Genomic DNA, 10,996 nt, shown 5'->3' on the forward strand with positions numbered 1-10,996 from the left:
GGCTGGCTCACATTGGCTTTGGTTTTTTTCCACCAACTCCATAAATGCTTAGTGAGGAAGCAAATACTTTATTGAAGTGCTGTTTGCAGGGTACACTTGTGAACCTCCCATGTGGAGGAGCATTTAAAAGATACCTTGGAACAAGAGGGCTATAGGTGTGCTTTTGTGTGTTCACAAGTGTGTGCAGAACCATGGAGGGCATCTGTGTGTATGAGAGTGTGTGTGACTCTCTTATGAGGTGTGTGACTGAATGTACATATATGGTGTGGGTGTAAGACTTACGTAGGTGAGAAAGATGTGTGCTCTGAGAAGGGGAACTCCAGAGCATTTTATATGGATTTCACAGTCTCCTGGTCAATGTGCATATGTGCAAATAGGTATGTGTGCGTGCGAGCATGTGTGTGTGTGTGTATAGTTCTGGTGAGCAGAGGTTGAATGTATGCTACACTCCTGCATCTCTAGGTGGTACATCTACAGACTCAGTTCACGCCCATCTCTGTAACCCAGCAGAGAGGATGGTGGAGTTTCTGCAGGCAGATTTCTCTACAACTCTGGATTCCCTTGGTGGTGGGAGTCCTGGGGATAGACATGGGGTCACTCCAGGCCTGGAGGTCCCTCCTGGCCTGCTCTGCCCTCTAAATCTTTGGACGTTCCCTCCCCAGGTTCGCCCTCGTCATCAGCCTCGATGAGTTCCTCAGGCACTGGCCACTCCCGGGTCTGCCACTCCAGCCGCTCAATGCGATAGGCGATCTTGAGTGCACTGGACTCCAGCTCAGCCAGGAGTCGAGCGAACTTGGTTTGCAGATCATCGAGTTGCTGGTCCAAGCCTCGCAGCCGGGCCTCCGTGGCCTCCTGTAGGGCAATCTCGGCTGCCTCCGCATTTACATCCAACTTGTTCATTTTGAGCAGGATCTCACGCCCCTTTTCCTCCATGATGGCCTGGGCCTGTGGGTACTCGCTCAGCACTTCCCGCAGGTCCTCTTTGCTCAGGCAGAACAGGTCCGAATAACCTAGACTCTTGATGTTGGCTGTACGGCGATTCCCAGACATGTTCCCTGTGGCCCAAGAGCAGACAGGTGGGAGGACAGTTAGTCAGGGTGGGTGTGAGGGGGTATTTCCCGCCTGAACCAGGACCCCCACCTCCACATTTGTGCTTCTGAGCCTCTCTTTCTGCCTCATTACTTCTTTCATTCTGTAATGTACTGGGTGGGGCCTAGACCCTGTGCTGAGTGGGTATCAGTGACCTGCCTCCAAGAGTCCAGTCTAGAGGAAATAGACATTTGATGGACTAGTTACCTAACAGCACAGTCAATGCAGTGTAGATGAGCATCTGGTACTGTGGGAAGACAGGCAAAGAGCCCCAGGCAAGCTTTAAGGCAGAGAATTCAGGGAAGCTGGAGGAAGCGATGCCTAGACTGAGTGGGAGGTAACTAGGGAAGGAGGGGAGGGCAACTAGGCAGAGGGAGGAGCCTGAGCAGAGGGATGGAGGTGGGAAAGAGCTGGGTGGTTACAGAATACAGCAGGCAGGGCAGAGAGGCCAGAGTGCAGCGTGCGAGGAGACTGGGAGAGATGGAGAGAGCCAGGTCAAGGCCCACAGCCCTGGCAAGGAGTCCAGACCTTATGCTAAAGGACAGAAACTACTGAACTGTTTTTAGCAGGGGACCTGTATGGTATCATTTGCATTTTAGAAAGATCATGGTGGGTGGCTGGTGGGAAGATAGGTTCTGAATGCTGCGAAATCTCAGAGCTGGAAGGACGTTAGAAAGGGCAAGGGAGCTACCATTTGTTGAACCCTTGCCATGTGCCAGGCGCTGCACTGGGTGCCTCCCCCATACAGCTCATTTAATTCTCACAAATAACTCTATGGGTTTTGAATATCACTCCTCTTGGGTAGGTGAGGAAACGGAGGCCTAAAAGAGGGAAGTGATTTGTCCAAAGTCAGGTAGATAGTAGCCAACTGCATACCAGATACAGGGCTTGAGGGGGTCCTTGGATGACAAGTGTGAGGCCTTTAAGACAACTGGAGAGTGGGATCCCCAGGCTGAGAGCACGTTAGTGTCTTAGTGACACATGCTTACCCCTTTTAAGTTTTTCCCATCTCCTGGGGCCTTGGTGTCGTTACCTGTGCTGTCCTCCTTCACAGGCTGATAAGAAGAATAAATGAGCCAGTGTAAAGTGTACCTAGCCTGGACTGGAGTTGATGGAGTAAGCAGGAGTTCATTCCTTCTACCTTCCTTTCCAGCTGGCTATGAGAAAGTTGTTTCTCATATTGACTTCAAGTGTGTATACTTATCACCCATGTCACCTTGGACAAGTTCCCCAAACTCTCTGTGCTCCAATTTCCTTACCTTTAAACTGTGAATAATAGTACCTACTTTATAGAACTGCTGTGAGAATTAAATGAATTGGTACACAATGAGGAACTTTGAACAGGGCATGTAGAAAGTTTTAGCCATTATTATTACTAATTGTTATTATCTCTGCACTTTCCACTGATCTGTTGGTGCTTCGGGTAAATACTCACAGAGCAAGTCTACTTTCTCTTCCAAGGACTCAACCTTCTCATGGATGTTGACTCAACCTTTTCTCGGGGAAGAGACCCTCTGTGTCTTGCCTCTCTCTTGAGCCCTCTAGTGACTCAGGCAAGGGCTAGCTGTCCTTAATCTGTGGGCCCTGAAGGACCATCTGGTCCCAGCACAGGGTTCTGCTGTCCCCACTCCCCTCCGCTAGCCCAGTCTCCAGAACAAATGCTGAGGTGCCCACCTTTGATGTTGATGATGCTGATCTCCCCAAAGTAGAGCCCTGCACCAAGCACCGCATACTGGGTGACACCGTCATCGGCCACCACGGCCAGCTGACCCTCTCGGATGATGTACATCTCTCTGCCAATGTCCCCTTTGCGGCAGACATATTCGCCCGGCGAGTAGGTCTGGGGCTGCAGCTTCAGCACTAGCTCCTCCAGCAGGCTGGCCTCACAGTTCTGGAAGATCTGTACCCGGCTCAGGGTGGGCAGGTGCACAGATACGGCCACTTCTGCCCGCAGCCGCTCAGGCAAGTGCTGTAAGATGGCTACCTCATTGGTCATCTTCTTGTTGATCTGCAGGTGCTGGTACCTGGAGGGGGGGGGCGGGGGGAATAGAGCGGCAGTCCTCACCAGCCCCTTACATTTTCCATCAGGGTTCTCAGCTCAGCTTCAGCCAAGAACCCAACCACACTGAGCTCTCTCAAGGGTCGTGGGAATACTTGACAGTTGGTTGATAAATATCTTTAGTCCACTATCTCCTGGCCACAGACATATTTTGACCTCTTCTCTCCCATCCAGGGCCTGGAAGCCTTCATACAGTGGACAGACCCTTAATTCTCGTCAGGCTCTACCCACCCACCATTCCATGATGTCTTGTACCATTCCACTAAAAATATCTACTTCAGTCACCAAGCCCATCTTCTTTAGAGGTCTGCTGTTCTATGTCCCTAACTTGGTGACACTTCCCTTTGTTCGCCCTACAGTATGGACTCCATGACATAGTCAACCATCTTGTTGTTGGTCATCCCCTGAGGAGTATCGCTCTTACCTCTTACACCTTCCAGGACCTTCTGAGTCCTACCAGGTGGTGGCAGGTCCTATTCCCTGGGTTCTGGGTTAGTTTTCCTTGTCTATGAGTTCATCTCCCTGTCAATCTCTTACCCAACCCCTCTCCTTAAGTCCATACCCAATTAATGGAGGACATCCTTTTCCAAGTTCCACCCAGTGAACCCTCCAATGAATACCACATCCTGAGTGCCCTGCCTGATCCCCCAGGCAGTAAGAACCCAGCCACCTTCCTCAGAGTCTATCCCACACACCTCTCCCTGTCCTGGTCTGGAACCCCAGCACCCTCACCAGTCAATGACTCGCCGCTCCAGCCGGCGGTTGACACGATGTAGCTTCATGTACTTCTTCACCAGCGCGTGGTCTGGGTAGAAGGCTGCGTCTGCCGCGTTCATGTTGTAGATGACAGAGCTCATGCTACCCATGATGGTGGCGAAACCCATGACGGCCAGCAGGAAGTCGCCCACCATGAAGAGGTACTCCTCCTCGCGGGCCGGCAGCGGCGTGTCGCCCACGGTGGTCAGGATCAGCGTGGAGAAGTAAAAGCTGTAGAGGTACTGGCGCCGCAGCCGCTCAAAGCCAGGCTGCGCGGGGTCGGGGTACACCCAGATGTCACGCCCGAAGCCCAGGTACCGGGACAGGGCGAAGTAGAGGCAGCTGTTCCAATGGATGACCACAAAAATGTAAAGCATCAGCTTGGCGATGCGGAAGACGTTCGGGTAAGCAGTGCGGGTCTCCGTGCGGTCAAAGGCCTCAAAGAGGCGGGGCGCTCGCAGAAAGCGGTTTAGCCTCAGCGTGGGTGTGTGTGGACCCAGACTCACGTAGGCAACATCCGTGGGCAACAGGGAAACCAGGTCCAAGAAGAAGCTCCAGGTGCGAACGTAGCGACTCGAGATCCTACCTTTGTCCACCACCAGGATGCCCTGTTCCAAGAATCCTGGTGGGGGAAGAGGGCTCAGCCATGGGTGGGGTCAGGTATGGGGCGGAGTCGGGGCACCTTCCGGCTCCGGTAATGAGGTTGAGGGTGGGTAGGCCAGGGCAGCACAGGGAGACGTTATAGGGACAGGATGGGGTTGGGCCTAACCCCACTCCAGGGCTTCTGGAGTGAGCACTGGGGTATTGTAAACATAGAGACATGTGACGGTGCTATGAGGGAGGGGGTCACTTTCTTGTTACTAAGAGGTTCTCCTTAGGAAGGGAAAATGGAAGGGTCCGTCCTGAGACTCACTGACCTGTGTGGAAGCGCACCACGATGTCCAGGAGGTAGAACAGGTCACTTGTGTAGTCCAGCACTAACCAGGCCACCAGATAACCGTGCTGCAAGTCGGGGAAGCAGGCTCTGCGTGGTAGGGACAGAAGGGATTGGCTTAAGGGATCCCTCTGTACGAGGTATTGTCCCCAAGCCGCTGAGCACTAAACCTGGGCCCTTGCATTGGCGCTGCCCCCACACCAGCCCCAGGCAAGGGCCCACCCTCTTCCTGGGCCTCACTCACTATCCCTGGTCTCTGCTTAGGGCCCTTCCCATAGCTCCAAACCTGCACACGATGATGATGAGGTTATACATTACTGGGAAGACCATTGTGTTCAGCCACCAGTAGTAGTAATCCCCAGATGGGTCCAGGACCGGTAGAGACTTCCTGTGGGCAAGAGAAATCAGGTTTCATTTACCCGTGGTTCACTGTTGCCCTTGCCCCCTGGGGCAGCAAGGAGGGATCAGGCTCCATCTGGTGAGGCAGATTGACACCGGGGACCAGGATCTCTCACCTGGCCTTGGTCAGGACAGGAGGGCTGGACTCTGTCGTCTTCACTTTGCTGTCCTGGCTCATGGTTCTGTGGCCTGCTGCCTGGGGATGAGATATCCAGGGCCTCTGCCTGCAGGGGGTTTCAGGAAGTGGGGGCTAGGGCCTGCCTGTCCGGAAGAAGCTGCACTTGGCCTCCAGCTGCAATTCCTCCCTCTTTGGCTTCTGAAGCTCTTAGCAACGCCACCAGAGCCAGCCGCTACCGTAGGGGTGGAAGGAAGCATTGTGGCTCCAGCGCTCCGCCCTGTCTCCTAGGGCCAGGGTTTACACCTATCCAACTAAACATCTCTAATGAGGTCCTTGGAGATGGTGGGGGTGTATGCCTCAGAGGTGAGGCTGAACTTTGTCTCCCTCCACCTTCCTCAAAGCTGAACTACATAAGGGCTTTCTAGTGGGGAGACTTGGTTGCCTGTGTAGGTTTAGGAATTCATTCTGTTTTACCTTATGCAAGTTCCCAGCTTGAACCTCACTTTTTATTCTTTTAACAGCTATGTACTGTCAGCTATGTCAAGTGTCAGGTGCTGAACTAGTCTCCAGGGACAGAGAATGCCTGTCATATCAATGTGAGCTCTGGTTCCATTATCTGCACCCTTGTCTACGCCCTTCCTGCTCCATGAGTGTGCTGGGGGTCATCCTGTGACATTTCGGTCCTCATCCCCTTCCTGTTACCTCTTGTGCCTGATCTCACCAGTTATTTCCTGTGTTTTCTAAATCCTTAACCTCTTTCAGTTTTCCCTTTCTGTGAACATGCTTAAACCTCCCATACCAGAAAAAAATAATAAAAAAAATCCTAAAACTTCTCCCTCAACTTGATGTCCCTTTCACTGATATCATCTTTCTCAGTCAAAAAGTCATAATCAAAACACCTGCTATGTGCCAGGTCAAAATTATGCAAAGTACTGGGGATAAAAGATGAATGAAACACATTCCAAGGAGTCCTTCATAAACTCGAAGTCTAGTAGGGGGAAGCATCAGATAGATAGGCAATTATATATTAGTCTGACGAGTACTCAATTAGGTGGGTACACAGAGAGTTATTACAGTGCATAGGAAAGGTCCCAGTTGAGACTGGGTTCTGTAGGATGAATAGCAGTTAGTTAAGTGTAGAGATGGAAGAGTGAAGAGCGCTACAGGCAAAGTGCAAACAGCATGGAAAGGCACAGAGATTTCAAGAAGCATAGGTGACTAGGGGAACATCAATTGGTTTTTGTAGCGAATCTGAGAGGCTAGTGGTGAAAGATGAGGCTGAATGGTTGACAGATGACTGCTCAGGGAAAGCTTTGTCAGCCATGTTATAAAGCTAGCAGCTTATCTAAAGGCAATGGAGAATGCATGAAATGTTTTGCACAGTTAAGTGATATGGCTAGATTTGTGTTTTCAGAGAGTGTCTTGGAAGAAACATCTATGGTCTACAATAGTATATTTTATTTTCTTGAAATATGCTTTTCCCATGACTTGTATTGATACCATAATTTCTTGGTTTTCTGTTTATTTCTTCTTAGTCTCTTTCATAAGCCCCTCTGCCTATCCCTCCTGTTTTGGTGAGCTTTTCCTGGACTCTGATGGACTTTCTTTCTATCCTCCCTACTCTCTCTGGTCAATCTGGGTCACCCACAGGATCTCATTTCCCATCTAATGACTCCCGGTAACTCTCTTTGAGCTCCAGACTTATCTGTACCACTAAGTGTTCACAGGATGTCCCCACTCAGATATTGCACAGTCACCTGTAGCCCATTTGCTCTTTTAACGGAGCTCATTATCGTCCCTATCTGCTCTTTCTCTTATGATCCCTATCACTGGCCTTTCAGCCAAAACACTTAGCACCAGTATTGTTACTATTACAATTGTATAATATTGTGGCAGTTTTAAAAAATGTTCAAAAATTCTTTGATTCTCCTTCCTTGTGACTGTTTCAGTCAATAGAGTAAAGCAGGAGTAGTGATGTGTGGCTTCTGAGACTAGATCATAAAAGGCCAAGCAGCTTCCTTCCGGTTTTCTTAGAACACTCACTGTCCAGAAGCTGTCTCAGGATGCTGCCTCTTACAACCTGGCTGCCATGTTGTGAGAAGCTCAAGCCACAGGAACAGTCATGTGCCTGTACTTTGACAGTTTCAGCTGAGCTCAGCCTTCAAGTTATCCCAGTTGTCTCAGGCATCAGACATGTGAGTGAAGAAGCCTCCAGATGATTTCAGTCACCAGCCTCAAGTCACCCCCAGATGTTTGAATTTTCTAGATGAGGTCCCAGACATCAGGGAACAGAGATAAGCCATTCCTGCCCTGTCTTATACGAATTCTCAGAATCTGTGAGCATAATAAAATGACCGCTGTTTTACCCTACTAAGTTTGGGATGATTTGTTACACAGCATAGTAACCAGAGGACTTTCCTGGTGGCTTAGTGGCAAAGAATCCACCTGCAGTGCAGGAGTCCCAGGAGATGAGGTTTGATCCCTGGGTCAGGAAGATCCCCTGGAGGAGGGCATGGCAACCCACTCCAGTGTTCTTGCCTGTAGAATCCCATGGACAGATGAGTTTGGCAGGCTACAGTTCATAGTGTTGCAAAGAGTCAGACATGACTGAAGTGACTTCTTATGCATTCAGCGCATAGTAACTAGACCATACATATAGAAAAGTACACTACAAAGGAAATTATAAGTAAGGTGAAAAGACAGCCCTCAGATTGGGAGAAAATAATAGCAAATGAAGAAACAGACAAAGGATTAATCTCAAAAATATACAAGCAACTCCTGCAGCTCAATTCCAGAAAAATAAATGACCCAATCAAAAAATGGGCCAAAGAACTAAACAGACATTTCTCCAAAGAAGACATACAGATGGCTAACAAACACATGAAAAGATGCTCAACCTCACTCATTATCAGAGAAATGCAAATCAAAACCACAATGAGGTACCATTACATGCCAGTCAGGATGGCTGCTATCCAAAAGTCTACAAGCAATAAATGCTGGAGAGGGTGTGGAGAAAAGGGAACCCTCTTACACTGTTGGTGGGAATGCAAACTAGTACAGCTGCTATGGAAAACAGTGTGGAGATTTCTTAAAAAACTGGAAATAGAACTGCCATATGACCCAGCAATCCCACTTCTGGGCATACACACTGAGGAACCCAGATCTGAAAGAGACACATGCACCCCAATGTTCATCGCAGCACTGTTTATAATAGCCAGGACATGGAAGCAACCTAGATGCCCATCAGCAGATGAATGGATAAGGAAGCTGTGGTACATATACACCATGGAATATTACTCAGCCATTAAAAAGAATTCATTTGAACCAGTCCTAATGAGATGGATGAAGCTGGAGCCCCTTATACAGAGTGAAGTAAGCCAGAAAGATAAAGAACATTACAGCATACTAACACATATATATGGAATTTAGAAAGATGGTAACGATAACCCTATATGCAAAACAGAAACAGAGACACAGAAATACAGAACAGACTTTTGAACTCTGTGGGAGAATGTGAGGGTGGGATATTTCAAAAGAACAGCATGTATACTATCTATGGTGAAACAGATCACCAGCCCAGGTGGGATGCATGAGACAAGTGCTCCGGCCTGGTGCACTGGGAAGACCCAGAGGAATCGGGTGGAGAGGGAGGTGGGAGCGGGGATCGGGATGGGGAATACGTAACTCTATGTAACTCTATGGCTGATTCATATCAATGTATGACAAAACCCACTGAAATGTTGTGAAGTGATTGGCCTCCAACTAATAAAAAAAAAAAAAAGAAAAGTACATATTTCCTAAGTACACAGCTTGATGAATTCCATAGAGTGAACTCAGTCATGTAACAGGCACTCACATCAAGAGCCCCACTTTGCCCTCTTCTAGGCAGCACTTCTCCAACAGTGATCACTAACTGACACTTAATCCTATCATTTAGTTTTTCCTGTGCTTGTATTTGCTTCCCAGGTAGCTCAGTGGTAAGGAATCTGCCTGCCAATGCAGGAGATGGGAATTAGATCCATGGGTTGGGAAGATCCCCTGGAGAAGGAAATGGCAAGCCAGTCCAGTTTTTAATCTTTCCTCTTACTTTCTCTCATATTCATCCAGACATCAAGCCCTGGTGACCTAATAACCACGTATCCATTTTTTTCTACATCCTTACTATTCCAATTTAGATCTTATCAATTTGATCATAACATTTTATAGTTCTCTATTATCCCAAAGATGAACATCTAAAGTCCTTAACATTGTCTACAAAGCTTTGTCCATGTCTTCGACCTCATCTCACAGTGTTTCCTCTGCATGTTCCCTAGGCTCCAGACAAGCTGTACTAATGATAGTTTTCAGAGTACCTCCCACATGTTGTCCATTCTTTCTTGCCTTGTTATGTGCTGATCCTTTTTGCTGAAACTTCATTACTTTTTCTTTTTAAATACTTTTTCTTTTGAACTAATTTTAGGCTTACAAAAAAGTTGCAAAAATAGGACAGAAAGTCCTTGTAAACTCCTTACTCGTGTTCCCCTGTTATCATCTTAACTAGAGCACAGTGATCAAATCCAGGGAATTAACATCGATACAATACTTGCAACTAAACTGCAGACCTTATCTGAAACTTTCATTTCTCAATGTTACTCTTGTTTGTTTCTAAAGACTGCTCAGACATCATCTTCTCCTAGACGGCTTTCCTAGGCCGGTTTGCTCTTCTTTCCCCTCATTCTCTAAACACACCTAACACTTGTTTTGTGTCAGGAGTGCTGCTCCTCGATGTGTGTTGTTGTGTGAGGAGTACTGCTCCTCGATGGCAATTACAGTTGCAATTGTCTATAAAGGCTGAGATCCCGAAGGGCAGAGACTGGTTATAATTGATCTGGAATTCTGCCCGGAAAGGAGGCGCTTACTCCATGTTCCTTGAGAGACTGAAAACGATAGTGCCCAAGGTATCACAAGGTAGCAGGTGTTGGCGAGCCAACGAAGGGCGGTCATCTTCTGGGTCCTATCCAAGCCGTTCCCGCAGGTACTTCAAGAAATGAGCTGGACCACTCGCTGCCTGCCTTGTCTAAGGTTTTGCTTTTCCGCAGGTCCAGCTCACCTGCTAACTCCTCCCCTTAGACCTACCCCCCAGCGTTAGCTCCACCCCCTCCGCCCCCTCTTCCTCTGTAAGCGTCTTTAGGACCCGTGATCCCGCCCCTACCACGTTAGTCACTCTTTCATCCCGATCTCTGTCCTAAGCCCCGCCCCCCGGCCTTTCCCTGCCTCTTTTAGTCACCGGCCTTTCCCTGCCTCTTTTAGTCACGTCGCTCTTTAGGTCCCGCCTTCTGCCCTCTGGTTTGACCTTTCCTCCTCAGGCTCCGCCTCCACCCCGCGGGCCTCCTCCTCCCCAGAGGTCTTCCCCTGTGACACGCGGGAGTCCTTCAGAAGGGCGGGGTTTGCAAGTGCGAGGGGGCGGAACCTGGGGGGAACAGGCGGTATTCCTTGCTCGGAATGCCGTCGGCGACCCCGCCCCTGCGCTCAGCCGTTGCCAGGAAACAAGCACCGACGCTCTGGCTTTGGCCCGGTCCAGCCAATGAGCTGGCACGCCGCTGCCCAGCGGTGCGTCGCTGGGCGGTTACGTGTGGTGCGCGGGGGCGCGAGTTGCGTGTGG

At 49.3% G+C, this 10,996-nt stretch overlaps 1 protein-coding gene across 1 annotated transcript; it reads right to left on the reverse strand.

The window, feature by feature from the left end:
- Positions 1–252: 252 nt before the first annotated feature.
- CNGA4 (cyclic nucleotide gated channel subunit alpha 4) lies at positions 253–5,455 on the reverse strand. Its single transcript, XM_061136583.1, has 6 exons — positions 5,354–5,455; positions 5,125–5,226; positions 4,822–4,928; positions 3,881–4,526; positions 2,764–3,113; positions 253–1,055 (listed from the first exon to the last, which is right to left on the reverse strand). Exons 1-6 carry the CDS (start codon positions 5,413–5,415, stop codon positions 595–597), a joined length of 1,728 nt encoding a protein of 575 aa, XP_060992566.1. The 5' UTR covers positions 5,416–5,455; the 3' UTR covers positions 253–594.
- Positions 5,456–10,996: the final 5,541 nt, after the last annotated feature.

Source organism: Dama dama, chromosome 1 (assembly GCF_033118175.1).
Source record: "Dama dama isolate Ldn47 chromosome 1, ASM3311817v1, whole genome shotgun sequence".
Classification (NCBI taxonomy): domain Eukaryota; kingdom Metazoa; phylum Chordata; class Mammalia; order Artiodactyla; family Cervidae; genus Dama; species Dama dama.

Excerpts from the sequence above, each read along its gene's own strand:
- CNGA4 (XM_061136583.1), bottom strand. The coding sequence starts at position 5,415 with ATGAGCCAGGACAGCAAAGTGAAGACGACAGAGTCCAGCCCTCCTGTC. Across the intron at positions 5,227-5,353 it reads CCTGTCCTGACCAAGGCCAG|GAAGTCTCTACCGGTCCTGG; the intron begins GTGAGAGATCCT and ends TCTTGCCCACAG. Across the intron at positions 1,056-2,763 it reads CAGCATCATCAACATCAAAG|GGAACATGTCTGGGAATCGC; the intron begins GTGGGCACCTCA and ends CTTGGGCCACAG.